The sequence below is a fragment of the Lineus longissimus genome, chromosome 4 (assembly GCF_910592395.1).
Source record: "Lineus longissimus chromosome 4, tnLinLong1.2, whole genome shotgun sequence".
In the NCBI taxonomy this organism is placed as follows: Eukaryota; Metazoa; Nemertea; class Pilidiophora; order Heteronemertea; family Lineidae; genus Lineus; species Lineus longissimus.
The window spans coordinates 19939044-19964078 of NC_088311.1; the positions used below are offsets into that span (position 1 = coordinate 19939044).

The 25035-nt window shown below is 40.3% G+C and overlaps 2 protein-coding genes across 5 annotated transcripts in view; one reads left to right on the forward strand and one right to left on the reverse strand.

The window, feature by feature from the left end:
* Positions 1-1113: 1113 nt before the first annotated feature.
* Positions 1114-6666, forward strand: LOC135487100 (uncharacterized). 4 transcript variants are annotated; one of them, XM_064770468.1, is made up of 3 exons: positions 1114-1190; positions 4449-4594; positions 4815-6666. In XM_064770468.1, exons 2-3 carry the CDS (start codon positions 4530-4532, stop codon positions 5788-5790), a joined length of 1041 nt encoding a protein of 346 aa, XP_064626538.1. In that variant the 5' UTR covers positions 1114-1190; positions 4449-4529; the 3' UTR covers positions 5791-6666. The 4 variants fall into 4 exon arrangements, with proteins under 4 accessions (XP_064626538.1, XP_064626540.1, XP_064626541.1 ...); XM_064770470.1 differs by having other exon boundaries at positions 4449-4590; XM_064770469.1 differs by lacking the exon at positions 1114-1190 and adding an exon at positions 2904-4048.
* An 821-nt stretch (positions 6667-7487) lies between these two features.
* Positions 7488-25035, reverse strand: part of LOC135486819 (uncharacterized) — a 31718-nt gene continuing 14170 nt past the window's right edge. Inside the window, exons 4-27 of the mRNA XM_064769920.1 lie at positions 23060-23172; positions 22576-22637; positions 20278-20432; positions 19550-19789; positions 18592-18951; positions 18298-18405; positions 16044-16153; positions 15617-15814; positions 15229-15294; positions 14330-14432; positions 13781-13876; positions 13319-13409; positions 12959-13070; positions 12505-12554; positions 11994-12126; positions 11772-11881; positions 11345-11447; positions 10642-10792; positions 10381-10535; positions 9908-9993; positions 9362-9488; positions 8908-9030; positions 8527-8665; positions 7488-8146 (exon numbers count right to left, since the gene is read on the reverse strand). Coding sequence (XP_064625990.1) covers positions 7608-8146; positions 8527-8665; positions 8908-9030; positions 9362-9488; positions 9908-9993; positions 10381-10535; positions 10642-10792; positions 11345-11447; positions 11772-11881; positions 11994-12126; positions 12505-12554; positions 12959-13070; positions 13319-13409; positions 13781-13876; positions 14330-14432; positions 15229-15294; positions 15617-15814; positions 16044-16153; positions 18298-18405; positions 18592-18951; positions 19550-19789; positions 20278-20432; positions 22576-22637; positions 23060-23172 — 3530 coding nt within the window. The 3' untranslated portion in view covers positions 7488-7607. The remainder of the gene's footprint in view (positions 8147-8526; positions 8666-8907; positions 9031-9361; positions 9489-9907; positions 9994-10380; positions 10536-10641; positions 10793-11344; positions 11448-11771; positions 11882-11993; positions 12127-12504; positions 12555-12958; positions 13071-13318; positions 13410-13780; positions 13877-14329; positions 14433-15228; positions 15295-15616; positions 15815-16043; positions 16154-18297; positions 18406-18591; positions 18952-19549; positions 19790-20277; positions 20433-22575; positions 22638-23059; positions 23173-25035) is intronic.

The window sequence follows — 25035 nt, forward strand, 5'->3', positions numbered from 1 at the left end:
ATTATTCCGTACTAGAATCTGGAATCCCACGACAGGCGAGATGAGAACCATTCAAGCGAGGAAGAAAGGTGTCAGATTCTATGCGACTTGCTGAGTGATGGCCAGCGAGATTTACGAGCTGTGGCAAAACGGTGCCCAATCGACAGTATGGTCGATAGATTTCCGGCAGCATTATACCCGCCCCATCTTTTCTGACCGGTGAAGGTTGATGACACGAAAACGCCGGACCAAACCCGGAGGACGACATCACTGCAAACCGTTTTATACGGCGTACCTATGGCCTAACAAACATATCTTTCTATTCAAAGCCAATTCCTTTTTAATTATTCACAAACGACATCGTGTTGCGTCTTTTTCCTCTCGAAGACACCGATTTGACATCGGATACATAACAGCCAGGATAAGGAGAGATTCTAACTAAAGGTTGCCCAGTGGTGGCACGAGACCAGTCTTTCACAGCCAAAATATGGCTTAACACATATATTTCTGCTTTTTCATTGACACGGTTATCTCAATTCTCCATTTCGCAGAGTCTGAAGAGGGCACAATCTGTGCCAAAACAAGACCAATGCTTTTTGGAGACAAAATCGTGCCTTTTGATTGTGTCGTCTCCACCACGAACACACGACGGATTCCACTTCGGACGCGGTGTCCCCAAGGACAACGACGTCATTATCGCCTAATCAGGCGACGTCTTTCGAGACTGTGTCTCGGGGGACTATTGTCTTCAACGATACCGACGCATCCTGGACGTAACTGGTATTTCCTAATACACGATGTGGTCTATATCAGTTCATGTATAGTCCCGGTTGATTAATGTCCCTTGTTATCAAGTTCTTTTCTCAGATCGCCCATTATGAGATTTATGGATGTCCATCAGCCTTTTACAAGCTAAGGCTAATGGCTCCACGCTCAAATGGACAAATTTAATTCTTCTCCTTTCTCGTTAGTACTCTTAATAAACCACTAACACGGTGTTCATAAATAAGATTATCACAACGAAATACTCTTCCTAATGGCTATTCCGGTATGCTTTCATTGGTGGAATGAGATGTTTGTTATGAATTGAGATAGTGAGATCATTCAGTGCGTGTCGGACAGCCATTTTCGAGGAGTAGGCCTACTTGGATGAGCGCCATAGTCTGATTGGTTGACATTCTTGAAATTTTCGATTGAATCGAAGCAGCAAGGTAAGTCATTTGCGCATATGATAAATTATTTTAACCAACCTTTTTTTAGAAAGTTTTGATTACAAATATTAAAACCATAATGCGCTTGATATACATGTAGTTTTAGACTTGCTGGGGTAAGATGGCAAGTGATGTGACAGATCGAATGACATCGGAATTTCAGGAACCTTTGGTTTTTTCACTTTCCTGTAAAACCTCTATGTACGTTGAGCTTATTCGTGTTGGGCGAAAAACCTTTGAACGTTTTTCAAAAGCCAAATAGAACACTTATCATTTCTGAGCGTGTATAACCGTTAATATGAGTTGAAAGACTGCATGTTGCGGCCATGTCCTCTCCACCGCAGGCCTATCTGTCTCGCTTATGAGCATAATATGAGCATAATAATTATAGCTTTATGTACCATATTCAATAACATAACAGTGCAGTTCAAATTTGATGTGCCATTTTCTTAACAGCACAACATACACCACAGATCTTTCGGCCCGTGCATAAACTGTATTTACTTGATGAGAATCTGATTGACAAATACCTACAGAAAAGTGAGTTTCGCTAATTCTGGTCGACGACAATTGAATATTTGTCTTGACAAAGCATCCAAGTTTAGACTGGTCTTCATTGAGACCTTTCAAACTGAAGACAAACAATTTCCGCTTGTTCGAGATAGACAGACATGACGTATTCGATTACTTGCGCCGTGCCTCTCGTGTTGGCGCCAGCATTGGCCTAGCCCGCCGATGTGACCCACTCGCCGAGCAGGTTGCTGTGGGATAAATTGGCGGCCGAACGTACATTTTGAGAAAAGTTGGTAGTCGATGCTTTCAACACGGATTTGCGATGTAAGAAAATCCGTTCTACTTTGTCCTTCAAAGTCACACTAATTTGCACCATGTAAAGTGTTTTTTGGTGGTAACTGCTAGCGGTTTTTTGCGATTCTGAAAACCTCTAATTTGTTTTTAATATTACCGAAAAACCTCTGCGGGGTGCATATCTGTGTTCACCGATAACCATTCAAGGTTTTTCAAAAGCTCAAAAACGTATATCCATGAGCGTAGTACAACAACCTAGGGCTAATATTCAAGGAACAGTGGATAGTACGTGTACATCTTAACAGCCGACAAATTAAATTGACTTCGAGAAGCATCTGCACGACGGGACAAGGAGACTTTAACCAAAAGTCAATCAATCGTTTTTAAAGGCGATGTTAGTTTATGATAAGACTGCTCTTTTTGCGCGACACTAAAATATTGACGAACTGAATATCCTGAATACCCTATACTGTGTGTATTTTGCTCTGCTGGTCATGTTATTCCTTTTGGCAAGGACAGGCTAAATTGCTTAATTGGTCTGATAAGGCAAAACTGACATGGCCGATAGACCAAAAACGTTGCTGTCAAAATATTGTCTAATGGCTTTAAGGTAAAGAAACCACTAAGCAGGAATTCGCTTAAAGACTTGTGCGAGTCAAGATGACTTCAAAGTGCCATTCCTCACATCAACATTGGCAGTAACTGACCTCTTGACCTTCATAACATCTTGCGATCTTCTTCTTGTTATACTCTGGGTTCTTAGATTGGCACTACCAGATCTGAACTATTCCCATCCTGACAATATCAGGCCATGTTGTAGGCGCTTTTTGAGGATGAACTATGTTATACATTGTACTTTGTTGATGATGTCTCTGTCAACATGCTACTTTCGTCGTTGTTGTCGTTGTGATTCAAGTGAGTGTAAGTTAAATGCCGTTATCTGTCCTAACTGATCATGTTCACCGTAAAGCTGGTCCTGTAGGTTTCTGCTGCTGGCCAAAAATGTTCCTTCCCACGGCTGCTAGGCCTGGGCATCTTTTAATCATGGTTATCTTGGTAAGTAGCTCTTTCCAACTCCCAATTTATTATGGGGATGATATTTAGGTAGTGGCAGTGGCCAATTAGGAGGCTATGAAGATGGTTCTCTACAGATCATTACTCGAAGTGAAGTGTTGAGTGCTTCAAAATTGGTTTGAACGAAGACTACCATTTCTTCCAAAATCCAAAATCACGAGGATTATTTCATTTAACCAGCCTAAAACCACATAAAATAAACTATGACGTAGCACATAACGCTTTCGGCGTTGAAGAATGGCTTAATATTTTGTCAAGAATAATAAAAAAAATTTATACTTCGATCCAATAACCTGATAACAGTGAAAGGGAGATATGTGTGCACAACGTGTCTAATCTGTAAGCAAAAGAGATTAGAGGCCTACAAAATTTATGTAAAGTAGGCCTTAAATACCTATGTGTGTTAAGAAAAAATTCACGTGCCGCTGTAAAATAATTTGTTTAACCACAAGGAATGTGTTTCAGTCTAAAAAGCCTATTAAATGCCTGTAAGCAGTACAGATAACGCACGTGTGCCTTGGTTACGTTGACCCTGGTACTTTTGGTATATACTTCAAGACTGGATAACAGGCCTAATTCGCAGTTTACCCGAGAAGGACACTAACGGGAAGGTCTTCGTTTTGACAAGAACAAATTGAACATAAGTGTAGGATATTCGTACATGTAGATTGCTCTAAACGTCTCATGTTAACCTTTACATCAAATCATTGACCAATTCGTACGAGAAGGTTTATAAACTTAGACATCCATGCCCTTTCGAAAGGATACCCCATGTCATCGAGCATAACTTACTGACAAGAGTGGAGTATCGAATGAGGAATTCGTGAAGCGGATGAACAGGACTAAAAGGATGGTGGCTGTTGATATAAGGCTTAAAATTCTATTTCTTTGATTCCTTGGAGCGTATGGGCTAGAGGATTTTCGAGTGATAAAAAGGTTGAATTTCTTCCGGATGTGAACGTACTATTACGCATTAGGTATGAGATTTATGGTCTGCATGAACCAGTATAGAATTATATTGTATCGTCAATATTCATATTACCTTATCCAACGTTTGATCATCATTCCGGACATATCTTCCCAACTTGTAAATCAACTAATGATGACACATTAACTACACACTTCAATCGTGTTTTCGGCCACTCTATACTTAAACGGTTGATCGATAAATCAAAATTTGATCGGCCAACATTAATCAATGGTCCAATACATGTATAAACATTCTAAACCTTTCATGTTAAATATTCTAAACGTCTTATGTTGAATAAAATCTTTTCATGCTGCATATGCTAAACCTACCATCTTGAATATTCTTAGCCTTTTCTGCTCCATATTATACATCGTATGTCAATGTTCTGATAATTTATTCTATCATAGGTTCGTTTGGCATTGACAGAGATGAGGAGAACATATAATTACACACACAGGGGCCTGAAAGAGATGTGTGTGTGACATCAGATGGAAAAGATCTCTCTTCGATTTGCCTGTCCATTAGTTGATACAGGACTACATGTAAATAGTAGGTACATATATGCATTCAGAGGGGAAGGGGTCTGATGAAGTTCAGATGTTTTCTGAAATGATCATTGCAGTGTTTTTTGGTGTCTTCTTGACACGATCCCTCACTTTTTGCTAAATGTTTGAATGGGCACTTCATTTCTAAAATCCCCCAGTCCCCTTGTCTCTGCCTTTATAATTTCTTGCCAGTTTGTTTTAAAGGGTTTTTTTCTTCATACTTTTCAGGACCGGCATGCTACACTCGATGAACATTATGGACCCCGGAGAAAAAAGACGCCAACAACGACTGCGAGATGTAAAACGAGGCGCGGAATTCTTCAAGAAAGTCGAGACACTCGCAGACGTCTACTGGCGTGACCTTGACCCCACTTCACGTCTCGTGAACGTGAAAGGGCGCGGCCAGCGTCTTGCGCCGATAAATTGTGATTCTAATCAGAGTAGCTACAGCTCATTGACGATGACTGAGGATTTATCCACATCACGTATTAGTGATTTAAATCGTCGTGTGAGCAAGAGTCTCACGTCGTTGCCATGTTTACCGAAAACTGTCACGTTTGCTCTGAAGCCGACGCCTACAGAGACACCGGATGTTGACTCAAAACGTCTGCGCAAAAGCGACGGATCGCCTTCTTGGTCGACATATCTTCTGGATCGCCAGCCTCATCAGAGACTGGACCATCTTGTCGAAATAGATAGAAAGATGCTGTCAACTCTCGCAGAATCTCGCGAGAGTTTCTTCGATGCGGAAGAAGAGGAAATGGTTACAGAGAGCGAGAGGCGGAAGGTTATCGAAAGTATTCGCCGGTCCGACCGCAAGGATTATATGAAACAACGACATTACAACCACCGCTCGAAACTCTTGAAGGAATTCGAACACCCTTTGAAAAGAGACAATACGATGCTAATTCTAAACAGAGTGAACAAGTTGCTGGAGCCTGATGTTATTTCTATTCACAGCGCGGAGGGTAGTTCCAGGTATGAATGGGACAGAGGTAGTTCGGCCGATGTAGACGCACTTGAAGCCATCTTGAGGGCGGATGGGGTGACGGACGACCAGAAGGGTAGTGCGTCCCTGGTAGCAACGTCTTGGGAAGATGTGCAGGACTTTGAGGATTTCCTAAAGGCGCTCTGTGAGAACAGAATGACACTGTCCGAGAAGTGTAACTGGTGGTTAAATGACAAATGTTTGAGTGCATCGTGAAGGTTGAACCCCCTATTATTTCAAAGTGTACAATTTTATACATGAAAACAATATGATTGCGCACCTTCTTATCTTAAGGATCGACCATAGGCACTACCGTTTTGGCAAGAACTTGAAATCCTAAAGCTATTATCTTCAAAACGAAATGAATGCCGATTTCAAGGGTGGGAATCAGTTCTTTCGTTTCTGTCCAGGGTAATCGCATTTTATGTTTTCGGCACTTTTGATGGCGCGCTTCATCAGTCTGACAAGTATACTTGGGGTACAAATTTTCAAAAACGAGACCACCCTCCCCACGTTTTATGTAGCACTACCCCGAGTTGACGGAGCCGTAATTTTGTAATGTTTGCAAAAGGATCGACCATAGGCACTACCGTTTTGGCAAGAACTTGAAAAGAACTTGAAATCCTAAAGCTATTATCTTCAAAACGAAATGAATGCCGATATCAAGGGTGGGAATCAGTTCTTTCGTTTCTGTCCAGGGTAATGGCATTTTATGTTTTTGGCACTTTTGATGGTGCGCTTCATCAGTCTGACGAGTATACTTGGGGTACAAATTTTCAAAAACGAGACCACCCTCCCCACGTTTTATGTAGCACTACCCCGAGTGGACGGAGCCGTAATTTTGTAATGTTTGCAAAAGTTTCAGCTGGGTTCTTGGAAATACGATGTCCTCCACATGCGGATTCTGGGGCCGGCCGATTTCTGATATATTAGTGGTGAATTAGTTATACGAACATCCCCTCTCCCATTCGGGAGAAGATGTGAACAATTCAGTTCGGAATGAATTGCAACGAAATGTGGTAATAAGCAATCTCTTTATTTTCTACATTTTTGTGAATTTGATATGGAATAAATTACCAGTAGTTTACATTATGTACGAATGGCCTTATGCAAGCCACTTCGAGTATGAACCAATGCTATGAATATACAAAAGAAAACAAATATACCTTGCTTTTCCAAGTCATCAAGAACGAAATCGTACGCAGATTGGTCCCAGGAACTGCCGCCTATGGTGTTTTGTCATTTCGTCTATTGCGGAGCCGCCTACAGCCAACTCGTCATTGTCATTTCGATTATTGCCACTTCGTCTATGCCTTTTTGCCTACATGTAAATGTATGCATCACTTTCGATAACGGATCCTTGGTTTGGTATGCCCTTGCAATATTGTAAAGTTCATTTACGTAGAAGTACAAGCGTGTACGATAAATCAATTCTGGAACAAATAACTCATTTGCAGGACACTCAGTCTTAATAACTCAGTATCCTGGAGTTTTCGTGTATAGAAGACTGTGGTAGCGGGAGCTAGGAATCAGGCCCAGAATCAGGGAATCGTCGTCCATAAATACATTCACAAACGCCGTACTTCTTCGTTCGTCGTTTGTAGCTCTTCGTAAGAGAAATCGACAGCGATTTATCAATTACATGTTCAAAGTTTTGGGTTAATAGTCTGATATCACGATATAGGTGATCATCCGACTTTACACTTTAACCCCTTTCTGTCCTGAAACCTTTCAGTAGACCTCAGATGAGCTGCTCAACCAGCGCTACAATCTGAGCATTTCTGACCGGTATCCATTATACACCCTGGTGCAGAGAGGCAAGTAAGACAAAGAGACCTGCCTACAGTCTCACGCCGAAAGTGGGGATCGAACCTGGGATCTCTTGACCACTGGTCGAGAGTCCCAGCCACTACGCCACAGTGTTCAAATAAAGGTGACATTCATAATTCAACACACGAAATCTAATATAGGCAAACAAACAGACTGGTCAGACTGAGCAAAAGTGAATATCACAAAAATCTCAAGCATTATCTTCAAGAAATAATTGATTCCACAGCACAAGTTGATGTCTTCGACTCCCCTGAACATTTCCTCATCGGATAGATATCAGGGAAAGGGTTAATCACAACTGATTTCTTTCTCGGGCGCTTTGAAGGTCCAGGATCATCAGCGACGTCACACACATTTTCCCGAGTCCTGTTTGAAGAGGGTAATTGCCCTCGTGAATGAGTTGCCGCATTCGTTTGGTTCGAAGGTCCTGTAGAGGTAGCTCCCCTCTCGCCCGACGCGCCCTCGTCCGAATCCGGCGAAATATACGACTTCACTTTATCGAATTTCAAATTATGCGTCGAGTAGCTTCCGTACATTTTACACACGCCAGCAGCCCAGTATGAATTCACTGGTTCCTCTTTGGGCTCCGTCTCGGGGTCGACCCAAGAGGTGCCTATCATCAGCCTGAGCTGCTCCAACTTCTCATCAGATAGTTTTTGCTGGTGCCTCGCCAGCGCGAATTCAATCTCAGAGTCTGCGTTATCATCGGTGCCTGTAGCACACTGCTGTGGTTTGAGGAAAGCTGCAAAGAAGGAAAAGCTATATCATGATACTATCAATGCTCCCATGCCCCGAGGCAGCGCCACGGTTGACAGAAGTAACACATGCGCTTTCCAGGCTACGATACGGAACTCATTCGTGTAGATGCGTTTTTCGACCGGAAACAAAATCTAGAAAGTTTGTTCGAACTTCTACCGATTGTGGCGTTGATTCAAAGTCCTCACAGGATTATTGAAATCAAGTACACCCAGAAAAGGAAATTTTATTGCTTGAAGATTTTTTTATTCAGGGCTAGGTACTGGTATTGCGTTTATTTGGAAGTTGGGTAAAGGAAGCAAACATTCCACTAACTGTGCGGCCTGCATGTATCCTGGACCTGTTTGGATCCCAACGACCCCATACCTTTGAAAATGTTTGTGCCCGTCGAAATTGAGCTTGTAGTCCCCGTAGAGGTGGTACCATTATTCTCTCCTCCAACACTGCTGCTGAGTAAAGAGTCGATTTCCCGCCGACTGGAGAAACTGGACGAGACACAAGGCACCTGCAAATATCGAGAACAAAATTCAAATTGAATTTAAATTTTGGAACGAACCTGAGTCAGTACCAAGTGTTATGTATACAAGAATAAATAAATGATTCCCAAATATGTGTTAACTTAACTCCTCTATGTATAGCCTATAGCCTCCCTTTAAATAGACACCAAATCTAAGAAATAAACTGTAAGCATGGTAAACTACAAAAACGAAATGCTGCAAAAATTTGGCGTTCAAAAATGATACATACTCTTTGAATTTGCGGAGACAGTCGTGAGACAAATATTTTCGTTGCACAGCCACAGTTGAGTTTACACCTCTTGTCCAAGACTTTGACGTCTATGAAGAAATAGTACAGAATGGACAGAATGGCCTGGAATTATACAAAGTGATGTTATATGATCTATTTATGTCATTTGGTAAGGGATCATATCATCAAATTAAATATAATATTAGAATGTTTGTTTTTTCGATATGTTTGAGATGAGAACCTTGGTGATACAGGCAAGAAGGCGTGGTCGTGATTTCAAGTTTCATCTCTGGAAGCCACCCCACGGTGGCTACAAAGAAAGCCTCGCTTCAATTCACTTTGGGGTCAATAAAAGGGTATGCTCAGTAGAAGATTTAAATGCGAGGGTTTGGCATCGGTAGATTTTGAAATGTTATTCGACCAATCAGCTTTAACCATAACTGCACAAACTTACTAAAGAAGATTTAGTGGCTGCCAAAAGCTGCTGCCAAAGGGTGTCCTCATTGACAGCGACTTGGGCAGTCAGTACAGTCAGTAAAATCATGTGGAGAGAGACAACGACCACGTGGATAGAAGTAACGCTGAAAAACATGAGAGAATAATAAAAGATTGCGGTTCAAATTTCGTCTTCAGATTTTGAAGACATATCTTACTGTTCAATAGGGTCCGGAGTAATCCTACGATGTCCGAGTAGCACGCTAGCTATCATATTATGAAGTCGTGCTCCACCCGAGGATCGAACCTAAATGTATAATCTCAGAGATGCATTGTACTTGCCATGCTTGCGCTGGTAGCTAATATACTGATAGTTCGCTGAGGCTGACAAAATGAGCTCGCAGTCACATTTTAGAGGGATGGGCTTGTTGATCTACTGTTGGCTACCAGTAGTGCGGTATGGTTGTTCGTCCCATTTTAACGATAACAACAGTGTAGTGGCCTCTTTTACATGGGAATATACTCTACGCATTTCGTTTTCATATCCAATGTACGATATACTTACATACTCGCGTGGCGTTCTCTAATCCTTTGCATCTTTTTAACGCGCCAAAACCGCTTTGCCGACAAGGAGAGAAACACTAAAATCATCTGAAAAGAAAGAGCAAAAAAGCTGATAAGTCAACAGGTTAGGTATTATATTCACAATATTGACTTGATTAAACCAACAAACCGGCGTCTATTCTTTTTCAATATTTTCATAAGTGACATTTCTCGGCGAACAAAGATATTCAAATCATCTTTGCAATCCAGTCCCCCGGCCCCTCTCCAACTGCACGCACGCGTACGCAAAATTGACCTGGAAGTTTCAAACGCCCTCTACCATCTTGTTGCCTATACGTTCTAAATGAACGGCCCTCTATTGCAATGCTCTTGTTTACAATAAAAATTGGGAAGTTCCCTTGACTGGGCAAGGTTGGGTTTTTTGTATTTTTTAAGTATCACGGTTGTTGAAAACTGCCTTGAATGAAAACCTACCACAGTCATAACTGAGCAAATGGCAATAAAAAGATATAACTGATCAACATTTTCCTTGAGTTGATGACGAATGATCGGCTCTGCGATGGCCTGGGGATCATTCTGTTTATTCACCACCAAGACAATCTCAGCCACCAGCCACAGAATGGGCGCCACTGAAAACAAATTGAGAAATTAATTAGGCGCCGATGTGGTGAGATGAAGGACGGTTATCAGTCACATCGGATGAACATGCGTACATCTTCCTCAACCTGAACTTACCCATTCCGATTGCGACGAACTTCAGCTTACTGACTAGGTATGTTCCTCTTGAGGCGACGCGCTTGTAGAGTCGTCCCGACTCAACCATCACAAATGATAAGGCACACATGTGAAAGAAGTAAAATATGGCACGGAGGACCAGGAAATTCACCTGCAAAGAAATACAGAATTTTGATCCAAAGCTTCACGTTCTTGTTTACTGTCCGAGAATCGTGATTTCGCATATCTTGGTCTTGGCTGCTTTTTGGCGGTAAAATCCGTTTTAAACATAGACAAAATTACATTTCATCAAAGCTGAAATGCAGCTCATCCTCAACCACTATTTTTGCTGGTATAAACACTACAACAATACAAATTTGTCAATGGTTTTTTTTGATATGACAACAGACCATTTGCTTGCAACTTTTTGTAAACATATTCTTAGAATATTCTAGTTTATGATGGTAAAATTTGTTTTGGCCGTCATTACTTCAAAAAAAGCTTTATAGATCGTTTCAATACGGCCATTTTTACACTACATGAGAAACGATTTATCTTCATCATGAAGTCCCGAGACTCTGCCTACCAGTTTTTAAAGGTACATGTAGCATTTTTTTCTGAGCAGCTATAGGACCTCCTGTTGTTTTTTTTACCAGATTTGCAAAAATAGTTGCGCCTTTGCCGTTTCTCCAAACAAAAATTGGGAGAATCATAATTTGATTACCTCTTCCATCTTTGAGTAAACGGATGTAAATATCGTGCACTCGACAGCAATGATGAAGATTGGAAATATGATGGCGAAAAGCCGACTGTCGCCATCTGTTTTTCTGAAACAGAGTTAAAAATGTCCAAAAGCGTTAAGAAATTAAAAAGCTATCAAAGTTTACATGAACAATCGTTGGAACGGCATTAAGCACTTCCATGATGGTATGAGCTATGTCATGACTGACTGACAGGCTTGTACGGAGAAACCGTAAAGGCTCATAGACTAAGAGGATGGGAACATGTATGGAAAAAAGAGCGTTTGGAACAAATTGTATATTTCAGGATTTTATTCATTCTTTTCACAAATAGGCCCAGTCTTCAAGAGGTTTGCGAAAAATCATTGCCTAGCAGCCAATGTCTAGTGTGCCTTGTACATGTTTACTTACTCCAAAGCTAAAACATGACTAACAAACAGCATGGTGAAGACGGACATAGACACCAGGCAAGCGATGAAGAGGGCCAAGGTGATGACAGGACCCGGCACGACAACTATGGCCTGAAAAATAAAAGAGAGACGTAAGAGAAAGTGAGTGCAAGATTTTTGTTCGCCACCGCCAGAGGTGAGATCGTAAAGCTTCAGCCACTATGGTATTCATATCAATACTAACCTTGGGAGATTGAGCGGGTGCCAACAACGCGTAGTGACCCGGCTTTGAACACATACAACTGGTAACATTGTTGTTACTGATATCTTGCAGGACGACGCAATCTTTTAAACTCCAGGATTCTTTCCCATCTAACCTGGAAAAAGTGTATTCCGGTATTAAAATCAGGATCGTCCTGACCCTTTTGGTCTGATACAGCTATGAGATTTTATACATTCATGACATTTTAACAGATGAACAGTTGATAAGTAAACATATAACTGCAGCATTGGTGTGCTTGTACCACCTAAAGTATTGTATTTGTCTGGTAGTGAGCCTGGCGACGAAAAAAATAAAGTGGCGTGACGTCGATGTACACCACCTGAGAACCAACTGCATGCATGCGCAGACGGCAGCCATGACAGCAGAGTACATGCAACAAGCGGTAACTGTTTCGAGAAGGGAATAGCAAAATTTATGGCGCGATATTTTGGAGAGTAGGTGAGAACAGTGCATTGTTTTTCAAATGACTTACTTCTTACTCCATCTGGCGCAAGAATGATGATGATTATTATCTGTTGGAATCTGTAAACAAATAATATAGGGAAAGGTGGTAAAATTATAGCCATGGTGCAATATAGCATCTGTGTGCATTATTATGTAGTGCCAGCTGATTTCTACACTGAGTAAATATAATATGTTGTATCAGGGCCATAATTGCACCATTTTACCTTAAATGTGATGATAGAATGTATTTGATGTAAGAGTCAACAAGAAGGATTCTGGTTTCCCTTCCATCCAAATCGTCAAAGAACAATATGTTTCTCTATCAGTATGCTGAGTACTTCTCCATCCAATCCCAACCTTTAAAAAAATATACCAGTTGCTGGCATTAACATTAGGTTCAAGGCATATTAATAAAGTTAGGCGTACGCTGTGATCAATGAAACTTCGATTGGTTAACACACGTATCAATTCACAGTTCTTACCAGTTTGAGATGTTTCAGCGTAAATGTGACGTTCATTTCAATGGGAAGAACATCATAGTTGTTGACTATTATTATGGATTGGATATTAGAGTTGACGAAAGTGTAGTTGACTCTGAAAAGAAAACGAATATTCAGAATAACGAATTAGATTTCGAATCATCGCTTACTGCTCGTACATGTATATCTGCTGTTCTGGATACAAACAAAATCGAAAAAAGTTGCAGTAAGTTGAGGAAACATTGTGTGCAAACCGAAAGCCAAGCAAAAAGAGAGCTGGAATCAGTTTTCAAAGTTATCATTTAACCAAGAACTAAAACGATTAATATAATCGACAATTACGTATATGTATTTATTAGATACCTTGTTTCTCCATAGTTATCCGGCATGACTCGTTGAATCCCGCGATACGTAGCAAGGAGAACACGTGGCAATCGATCTGCACGCTTGCTGTCTGTTCATTCAAAAGAGAAATTCACATTGTGATTTTTCATTGCTTTATTTTAGATTTTAAGGAATGCGTTGTTTTGATAGTATGTCGTTCGTACAGCTTTGTACGAACGATCTCTCCTACACTGCTGCCACCAATTATAATAATTAACAAGTGACGATATTGATAATTAATGTTACAATTAATAGTTAATTGGATAACTTATGTAATAGTTAGTTTCATAGGTAATATCAATTTACTAATTAACATTACTGTTGTTGCAGTATACCTAAAAAATGGATTTCAGCTTCTGTTTTAGAGTTTCTTGGAAAGAACGCGGAGAGAGTCCTTTGTCCATTAAGAATGATAATGTTGACATTTTGTTCACTACCTACCAAACGAGATATCACCATCGCTACCTTTCTCCGTGATGTCGTACTGACCACCTGCGTACGATCGCTTTGTCCTTTCTGTCGGACTGTACCGGAAATCTGATATAAGATGGTTTTTTATTAAAGGGGTACGCCGCGCGTATTTATTAGTGGTAAGGAAAATAGAACTGCTGCTGTATACAATGCCGTAGTGCAGTTATTATGCATGCAATTTTGCTGAAACTTGGTATGTATAGTATTTGCATATCTGTCTACACAACGGCAATGTTGAAATTTATATTCAGTGCGTATTTACACAATTGGAAATTTTCACATTCAGTTACGAAATTCAAATTTTTAACGAACGACCTAGTTATAGGCCTTTAATGTGTGTGTTAAGGGTCTTGCTGTATATGTAGCATGATATGGTACGGGTAGAAGTATACACCAAAGACCAAGGACGGAACCCAATTTGACCTTTCCAAGGCGGTTAAGTATCATAATCGGACCATCAAGAGAGTCCACCTTTAATACTGTAGACAATGTACACGACTCTGTTTATTGAAAACTTACCGATGTTTTTGGTGTGTATCGATAATGGATCCACACCATCGTCAACAAGCTGGGTCGCCACCTGAGATACTACAGTGAGCAGGTTTACGCCGATCTCGCTATTCTGAAAAAAGTAATGTCACATTTGAAGTGCTACGATATCGAATAAAGCATTTTCTAAGCGCCTTACATTACAGGACACGCCATGCAAGTGTTTATCCGTACCAAAAGAAGATATTAGAAATAAGCATTATTGCTGATGTAAAGTGACAAGACATGAATTAAAGATAATAAAATTATGGATCTAATAACAGTTATCGTGTATAATGCATGCAATTGAAAATGGGTATTTACATAACTGAAAAATCTCAAATTCGATTTTGAATTTAAAATATTCGACGTTGTAACTCTCTAGAATAATACATTTCCGATATCTACACCTGGGTGGAGTAAGGCTTCTGAGACTACGTGACCTGCCTAGAGTTTCACGCCGACAGTGTGGCTCGAACCAGGGACCTCATGATCGCCAGTCAGACACCGAAGCCACCACACCATCGCGCCTTCTAAATGCAAGACACTTGACGGGCGGACCTGAAGCGTCAGTGACTTGGCCATGGCCTCAGTGTATTGCTTATGATGAAGGCCGACCTTCTCCTCTGGGTAATGTCAGAAAGGAGAGTCCATCCCAAAAACACTAACAACAAAAGCGATAGCTGTTACCATGTGCGGAGGTTGGATAAACACTCAAACACGTAAGTTACATTATTTTGAACATGAGTTACACGAAGGTTACTTTTGAAAGCAATTGAAACTTGACAGAATGATGTTCGCATCAACCGTTCATCATGTTGGCACCTGGTTGACATATGCTTTACCCTGTTATCGAGGACTACAATTCATGAATGGTCTTTGATACGTACATTGCGCTCCCTTTCTGTTACGTTCTGGAGATTATCCAAAATATTACTCGATATTTCCAATATGCTCTGAAAAATATAAAATACAGGTGTTTGACAGATGTATGCAATTACAATACACCGTCTCGACGATACAGACAGTTGTGATGTCCTCAGCCTCGATAAAAAGGTGAAAAAGTTAATTACAACGCAAAAATATCGAGAAAATCCAATACCAAGAACATTTTTGTTCCCCTTGCGCCAAAACGGAAAACTGTTAATCTGCGTTCCGCTTGTCGCGAAACTTCGGAAAGAAAGAAGTTTTGTGTTGCAGATATCGAAACACACCAGGTGACGCCTGTATTGGAAGATATCAAATGCCACCGCTACAAAACGAAGGCGGAGTACGCACCCTAAGATTGGCGCCTTCTGTAGCAATCCCCCTCAAGTTATCATTTCTGAAATACTCAAATATGTCCAACATCATCTGGCTGATCAAAATTAATTCTCCCGTGTAGAGTGCCACCTTTTGGAATGATGTTACCATGGTGAGGTTCTGGATGACCTGTGCCATGGAGGTCGACATGTAGCCGAGAGTGAATGATTTGAACTGAAATGGGAAAAATATACCACACATTCAAGTAGAAATTTAAAACAACGATTTGATCATTATACAGGTCCGCGAAGAATTTAGATGTACTACTAGAAAATTCACTACAGTAACAAGGTGCATGAGACTGCTCCTTAACTCAACTTGGGACTAACCGCCTGTCGACATGGGAATCAGGGAAACAAGAACGATCGATCAAGCCGCTACTGATAATTAAAGTCAAGCCTACCTTTTTTCTAAGATTTAAAAGATCGTAGCGAATACATCCAGAGTGGTCAGGCGGGTCCCACTTGCAGCTCGCTTGGGACGGTGGGCACATGCACACGCGAGACATGAATCCTGTAAAGACACAATGCATTTTCTATTAAGTTGCCCAGTCCTATCGAATCTGTCCAAACAAATGACGTTACTGATACAATGCATTTTCTATAAAGTTGCCCAGTCCTATCGAATCTGTCCCAACAAATGACGTTACTGATACAATGCTTTTTCTATAAAGTTGCCCAATCCTATCGAATCTATCCAATAAATATTGTTACTGATACAATGCTTTTTCCATAAAGTTGCCCAATCCTATCGAATCTGTTCCAATAAATGACGTTACTGATACAACGCATTTTCTATAAAATTGCCCATCCTATCGAATCTGTCCCAACAAATGACGTTACTGATACAACTCATTTTCTATAAAGTTGCCCAATCCTATCGAATCTGTTCCAATAAATGACGTCACTGAAAACTCCCAAAATTTCAGCCATGTCTCTTCTGGCCTCCAGGCATTTGATGCAAAACAATTGTTAGTTAAGGGTATGGGCGACAGTGTAAAGGAGGGTTGGTTTAATAGCGTAAGCACAGCATCCTTTGCCTGGTGCAGTTAGTTTTCATACAACACTTAAGATTTAAATAGGAGGCTATAGGCAGGAGCTAGGGGGTCACATTGGTGGTCCCGATGAGATTGATAGGCATAAACTTGGTTTGGTTTTACTAATAGTTGATAAAATTATTCTTCGTACATTCGTGCATAGTTCCGATGTACCTTGAGATGATAATAGAGACACTTTATCTTATTTTACATCGGGTAACTGAACCTGGCCTACCTGGCTTCTGCCTATAGAGTTCCTTTAAGGTGTGTGGGTTAGTGAAAAGGTGCAGTCAGTTCAACTCTCTGAGTAGACAAGTAGCCATGCATTCGAGAATGTGTCAAGTATGGCGGTTTGCAAACGTTCAGTCAGTATACATGTAACGTGAAAGCATAGAGGAATACTGAAGAAATCGCAAAACGTAATTCTTAGTGAGACGGTTATGTTTATTCCTTTATGATGAAAGTCACTTCGCGGGGAATCCACCTTACAATTTTTGCTTGCGGCAAGGATGCGTTTTAACATTTTTTAAAGTTGCGATTGTTATTAACAGTAGCTGCTTATCTAACGGGATGAATATCTTTGATAGCAGTCCTGCACATAAATATTCGGCTGAAGTAGGCAGTCGACTGGCGAGATTAGCGAAGTATAGTCATCTCAACCCTGTCCCCGGCCGCAAATATTCCATTCCCTGCTGAAGCCCAGTAGGTTTTGAGGTGGAGTTCGTTCGAGTTAGTATATAATGCACATGCAACACGAAAGGTTCAAGCAATGTGGGATTAAGGTATACATATAGTATCATGCAATTCGTTACACATTATATTTGCCTTGTATTGTGCAATCCAATGTAATCAAGCACTCCATCCTTGTTAAAGACACCAGCATCTGGGTGTAAATGTCTTGAAGAAAGAAAATAGTGAACAGAAATATAAAAAGATCAAAGAAAGTGGATCATAAATGCAACTGACAACAGCAAACAATAGCACAGCAGTGTTATGATGTACTGTTCCACTTAATACAATAATACAACAAGATTATAGAAGTGTTTTCATGTACTGTTTCCCTTACAAAAAATAAGTAAGATCACAGATCGGAAGTGTTCTGATGTACTGTCCCACTGACAACAATACAACAAGATTACAGAAAATTGTTCATGTACTATCTCACTTACAGCAATATATCAAGATCATAGAAATATTTTCGTGTACTGTCCCATAAATAACAACAAGAGAGAAGTGTTTTCAATTTTACATGTGCTGTTCCACTTGCAAGGTGGCAACAATGCGATGAACGGAAGTTAGAAAACTACACTCCATCAACAAAAAATATTAATAAAATACTTTATATTCGCGTTCGTACATGTAAGGTCAGTTTCAAATATCAACTGATTTGTCTGTGTCCGTGACCTTGCTATTCTACATGAAATAATTAGCCTAGGAGTACTGGCGCAAGATGAATCGGGCAATATTTATTGCTGATACCAATCTGATACAGTGCACGTATACCGTGCATGGTGCGACTAAAGATTAAACACTTTTTGATAATCGCTTTCATTCCAAGGCATGTAATATTCTTACTGAGTTTCTAAACTGTCAATAACTGTGTCAAATTACTGTCAATTACCTGCAACCCCTACTGGGCACCGGATGATAGCTGTCTCATTGGGCGCAGTCTTAGGCCAAAACCCGTCCTTGGAATATTCATTATCACAACAGTCCTTGATGTTTTTTACTAAAAGAGAACAAATCAGTACATAACTACGTTGTACTAGAATTGCAAAATGTTTGTTTTTATAATGACTTTTCTTCGCCAAATTCCGAAACACCAGTTTGGTATTCCCATATCATCTGGTTTGGTTTTAAGAAGTCAGGAAATGAATTTACTGACAGAGAAATTTTCTTATAAAAAGCTACTTACCTCCTATTACGGATATCTTACTGACAGCTGTCGCCTGCCCCGCTATATTCTTTACAATACACGTATACGTGGCTGAAACGATACTCCGGCGGATAGTCAGCCTGCTCCCTGTGGGGAAGATCTTCTCCACAATCTCAAGATTCTCCGAAGGGATCTCCATGCCGAAACCGTCCCTCAACCACGTATACTTGAAATTACCAGATATGTCGTCGTGGGAGAGGCAGGTAAGGGTAACCTTCCGGCCGCGCACGACTGTCGTGGTTTTCGGGGAGACGTCTATGTGGGGTTTGGGAATGATGCTGACGTATACGGACTTGTTGGCTGTGTCTCCCCAGTCGTCCGTAACGCAACTATATGTACCTGGAAAATAAGTTAGATTGGTCGCCAATGAACTCAACCAGACATTATGAGATGTTTCTTAGTTTGTTTTAGATTCCCCTCAAGTACATAGCTATACACATCTAAGCTGACTTTCGCATAAGAATGTACAGAATACAAAGTATGAACAGTACATATACATTGACACAAAAAAACATTATGTTCTCAAAAGACTTTCAACAAAGAGAGGTCGGGTTGAGAATTCGCGGAGTAGTTTGTACCATACAAATATTCCACCGATTACTGGAACAAAGATCAGTCTCAGCTCTCTTCGATAAGAACCACTTGAAGGGAAACTATAGACAAGAGTCAGGTAGTTCATAGTATGTTAGTCACGAAATCGCCACTACAGGTTCCTGCTTTCTCACAGTGGTCAGTACATCGAAGCTATTTGTATGAGGAATGTAACACAAACCAGTCCCCTAACTGCGCACTCGTGACGTAAAGACTACCGATTTGACCATGTAGGTCGTGCCTATAGTTCCCCTTTAAAGAAAAGCTAATATTCCGACCTGCTCTGAGATCATGAACGATGATTATAGTGAGGAATAAGGATATGCCGAATGTGCCAATTCTCTACCTTTATCTATTCTGGTTACTTTATCAATGTTTAGCACAGCCATGTACTTCTCATCATCGGTCTTCGGTAAGTTCGTCTCCCAGATGTTTCTCCTTGATTTGTGCACATCGATTGGGTCCCCGTCCTTAAGCCACTTGAACTTGATCCGTGAGGACCCCCTGGTGACGCAGACCAACATCAGCAAGTTCCCCTCCGAAACGGGACCTTTGTCGTAGTTCTCTACTGAGAGGATGGTCAAAGCTGGGAACAGAAAATGAAAATTACGAGTCAAGCTTTCAGCGATACATTATAAATCGAATAATATCCCCCCTTCTCCATACACGTCACCATCTTCTTACTCATTTGTGAAAAAAATTTCACTCATCTGCAACACATTTTTGGCGAAATCATCGATGTTACAGTGTTCTACAAGTACACTTACATCACAATGTATACTTATACTACAGGTTAGGTAAAGCGCTTGTAATGGCTGCTTCTTAAAATCATCCGAATTACTGCGGGATTCTTGATAATTTGAGAGTGCTTTATAAACAAAAACTTAAACAAAACATCAGTTCTATTGCAATTTCCCTTGACTGAAAGATCTCTATCAACATGATCAACGGCGTGATTAGTTCGTATGCACTTTGTTTTCGTCCATCCCGGGGTCATGTTCGTCGTTCAGGCTAGCCAACGTGACGAAGGGTAGCGGTGTCCTTATTACAGAAAGGTCATGCTGCCTGTCTTACCTGGGTCATATTTCAATGAATATGTATATCTGTCGATTTCGTAACTACCAAAGCGACCACGGTCAAGGGAATATTTCAATTTGTTCTGCACTCTACTTTTATCCGATCTTTCTCCGACGAAATTGAAAGAAACTTGTATTCCTGATGGAGTCGCACTGAAAATGTACGGAATTTTAATGGCTCACTTTATAATCACTCACATGTGAATTTGCACACTTTGTTGACCGGAGTCGTATTCTATTCAATGAGCGATTTTGAAGAAAATATCACTTTCAAATTCAAATTTCAATATCAAATTCCGAGAGCGAGATCGAGAAACCCAACTGGGAGTCAATAAATACTTCAATGCCAGTGTAAATTAATTGTCTATTTTACTTACATTGTGTCAATAACTGTGTGCGACTGTTCAGTCTCGCTGCATTTTAAATATTTATTTTTTGGTTTATATGACAGCCACATCTGTATATTATTATGTTTGTCAAGCACGATATCATTGAAGCTGTGTGTTCTGTTAGTGAAGCTGTCAGTGCGTGTTTGTGCATCTCGAATCAGATTCCGTTACGAATAGGAAATGCCGGTTGCAACTCTTTCATGATGAACGTGAAGTTCGGATAACGGTTCGGATAAAAAATGTCGCATTTTGTACAATGGGTATGTTCCGCAAGCGTTACGAACGACGAAGTGTTGTCATGTCATGTGATATGTCTCATGTCTCGTAGGAGTTGACAGGCGACACTCATAAATCTGCTTGTATAGGCTTCGTATACCAGAAGGAATGAGATTAGAACTCTTTAGAAACAGTCGTCGTTAAACAAACATTTACATACATCGTACTTCGTCGTTCTCGGTAAGGATTGCCGAACGTCCCTAATATGCCACTTCCGAAACGGACGAGCTACGGAGAAGGAATTACGAGTTGCTTAACGACGCGAGCGATCTCCCTGCGCACACCGGAATTTAAAAAACTTGAAAATTCGTATATGTAGTTTAAACTTCTCACAAGGAGGCTTTCAAAACTTCCCGGCCTATACTCCGTCGATTAAAGAAATGTATTGAAAACAAAAAAATGTCATGCAAAGTTAGTTAAAATTTGATTAGAAAAATTAACAATTTGAAAAATATTATGCATGCATGGCAACCACCAAAATCACCCATAATAGATACATGTATGTAATCATGTCGCAAGCTCCGTTACCGTCTACTCCTCATAAGACCCAGTGGAATTTATTTACTAGGGCATTGCAAGGGCTGGGGGTCACGAAGACATACTATATTATTCTAAGGATATTACTCGGGCATAGTGATCAGAACGCTGGTCTCATAATCAGGGGTCGTGAGTTCGACTCTCAAAAGGATTACCAGTGTTTCGTCTCAGTGTGATTGAGCAAGACACTTAACCCTAAACTGTTTCGTGCTTTGAATGAGACGCAACGCCAAGGCTGTGCCTTAGTGCCTATGGCAGGAAAGGTAAAATACCCCTATACTCTGGCGCCTGCGATGGACTCGCTATCACGAGTCCAGAAAACCAAACCGGCCCATACAGTAACCTTAGTGGCATGCAAAAAATGCTCATTCCGCCTCGGAGGCGGAATACTCCTCCAAGAGTAACACTCATCCAGGAAGATAGACGCTAAACATGCTAAAAATGCCAAAGAAGAATCGTTTTTAACCAATCAGTGTACGACGTTAACTATTAGGCCGAATTTTCACGACAAAACTCTGAAACTACCGCTGTAGATATCGAAACATCCGTGTTTGTTTTGTGGTATCAGTTTACATATAGGTGGATTTTTTTACTGTTAGATGTAGATTGGCATTAAATAGCGTATGTTTCAACAAGGTCTTAAAGAAATAGTGAAGGTGAAGTGGGTCATGTTAGTAAACACAATTGGTAGCGTTATTCCATATGCATGCAGTATATAGTGTAATGATACTTGCCTTGCGAAAGAAATATTAGTAAAGATCCGACTGGAATAAACGAATGGTTAACAATTCACACTACTCCCTATTTTAAAAGGATGTCGTTGCAAAATGCCCTTTCACACTTAATTTTGCACCAATTTCCTTAAAAGAATTGTTTAAAGAATTGTTAAGAATATAGATAGATGATTTGATGTCGGCCAAAAATGCATAGGCAGTTAATGTACTTTTCTACACCTATATTTCATTTCGTTTTGTTTCATTCCGCGTTTTATCAGTAACCCTCCTTGGAGAGGATCATGATTGTGTGGACATCGTTTATTCCAAAGTCTATGCACATGTCTGTTGGGTAACTTGTAACAACGAAATCATGCCTACCTTATATTTTTGACCGATGGATTGCCCATGTTCGTGACACTTCCTCCAAACTCCTCAGTTATCTGGAAAATCGAAGTGAAAAATGTTGTTCGCTTAAAAAGATAAAATCACAGGCAATGATCAACGAGTGAGCTGCATGCACAGGGTGGCAAACAAAAGTCGGACTAGTGGACTTTCATCTGTGATAAATTTTAAGGAAAATACATATTTGTGATTTTGATTTTCAGGTGAGCCGTACAGGGATCTATTTGACGCACTACTTTGCTAATAAGCACCGTAGGGAAAAAAACCTCTTCTGGTTCGACTTTAAAGTGGTCATAAACTGTATTCGTATTGGCCTATTGAATCATGATAGCGCCGCTGTACAGTGCGATATTCGACACCAATTTGCGACTTTTGTGTACCTTAATCTGACCCACCTTTAGCTCGCACCAGGCTATACTTATTATCTACTTTTGAATAGAATGTTTAAGAGAACGCTTACTTGTTTGGTGAGGTTGGGTAAAATGACTGTGTCGATGTATTTCTGCGTACTGCTAGCTTGTCGAATAAAATCACTGTTGGTGATGAGTAAAGTGACCATGAATCTCAGGCGACCTGGAGGAAAATTGAAATAAAAGTCAAGTTTTGGAGGAAAATTGAAATAAAAGTCGGGTTTTCTCAAAAAAATAAATAAAAATCAAGTTTTGGAGGAAAATTGGAATGAATGTCGGGTGCATTGAGTCAACTTTTGAAGAAAAAACTGGGATAAAAGTTCGACTACAGGTATCTCGTATAAGAAGGGAAAGCATATTGTGTAAGTCTAAATCGTCAAGACTTCTAAAGACTGTCTAGCACGGCCTACCAGGTTAGATACGAGCAAAAACCATAGGTTACTGAAATTATCAGGAAAAGAAAGAAACGAGAAAAGTTCTGCAACTTCAAATCAATTGTCAGTCGACCGCCGTATCTATTTTTACACTGAGAATGAACACAGGAATACACAGTGCGGCATGTCGCTAAACATTTGGTTCGGGGCTGTATGAGAAAATGTCAAAACACAATGCACTTCGTCAATGTACACGAATAGCATTAAAAAAATTATTTCATAACCATGGTTACTAAAATGTAAAAGTACGCTTCGGTCCCAAAATTCGGTTTGCGAAAAAACTAACTTTGAAGGAATCGGCCGCGTAGTTTTCGCACAGCGGCCCAAAAAATGTATAAGCACTATCAGCCGACAACATTGTTCTCTTCATCCATAGAACGATCTTAAGTCAGACAGTTTTTTTAATATCTATAAAGGGCAAATAAGAAATACCTTCAAATCACAGTAGGCCAACTCCAGTTTTCACTTTGAACTCGTTAAGTACTACCTGGTGCTGTTTTTTTTTAATTATTTCATGGTTCCAGGTAGAATGATATTATTGTTAAAGTAGGTTAAAGTGATCTTTTCCAGGCAATCTGGATGTGACTTTACGAATAGGATAAACAGAAATAATTCGCGAACAGCGTGGGTTCTCTAATCTCTCCGTCACGTTCACTGGTCATTACAAGGTTGTTTTCATGTGCTCCCGTGACAACAGAAAAGCTTTTTAAACTTTCTGTTGTTAAAACGGAGAGAAAATATGACGTTTTACGGTATTTAGGAGTACGTGCACAGGTACTATCAGAAAAATGCTGTAAACCACCAAATTTTCGTGTCGTACTCTTTGCTGGGCGCGAAATTTCTGACCAAAATTAAGATTTCACAATTTTTATTTCGGTGGAAAACAAAAATTTCTTTCGGTTTTTCCAATAAGGACTTATTTTTATTAGACTTTTAAATTCGCGAATATAGGGTATTCCGCGTAAATCTAGCGGCTATTGCTTTCAATCCTTCACTAGAGAATACGAAGGAACAAAAAGAAGCAAGCAGCACATGTACGTTGATTTGGTGAAGATAGAACCTGTTGAACTGTTAATAATACCACAACTAGATCAAATCGGTTAGATACCTGCTTGACCTGATGAAGTGGTCGTTAAAAGGTAGAAAATGTGGGTCAAACGGTGTTTTTCTAGTCCCGGGTTCTGTGGCTTACAAATCGATCAGATTTCTGAAGGTATGAGGTGCATTTGGTCCACTACCAAAACCTGATTGCTCAGTACTGTGTGTTTAGTGAGAAGAGTCTCCTTATGTTTTATAACGAGCTTGATGGACATGATGAACTGAAGCATTGAACAATGTCGAAGTGGTCATCTTTTATAGGACCAAAGGTTTGGTTCATCTCGTATAAATCAATTTGTACGTACGGAGTGACATGTAATGAAATGTAGGCTACGAGCATATACAGTGTGTCAAGAAATGACGAGCTGAGATATCAAATGTTGGTTAACAATGTCAAGAGTTATTTAAAAATGCAGCCGGACAATTCATTTATTTCAACAACTCTAACCGGAATGGGTTTCAACCACCTGGACTTTCGAATTTATGACGCTTAC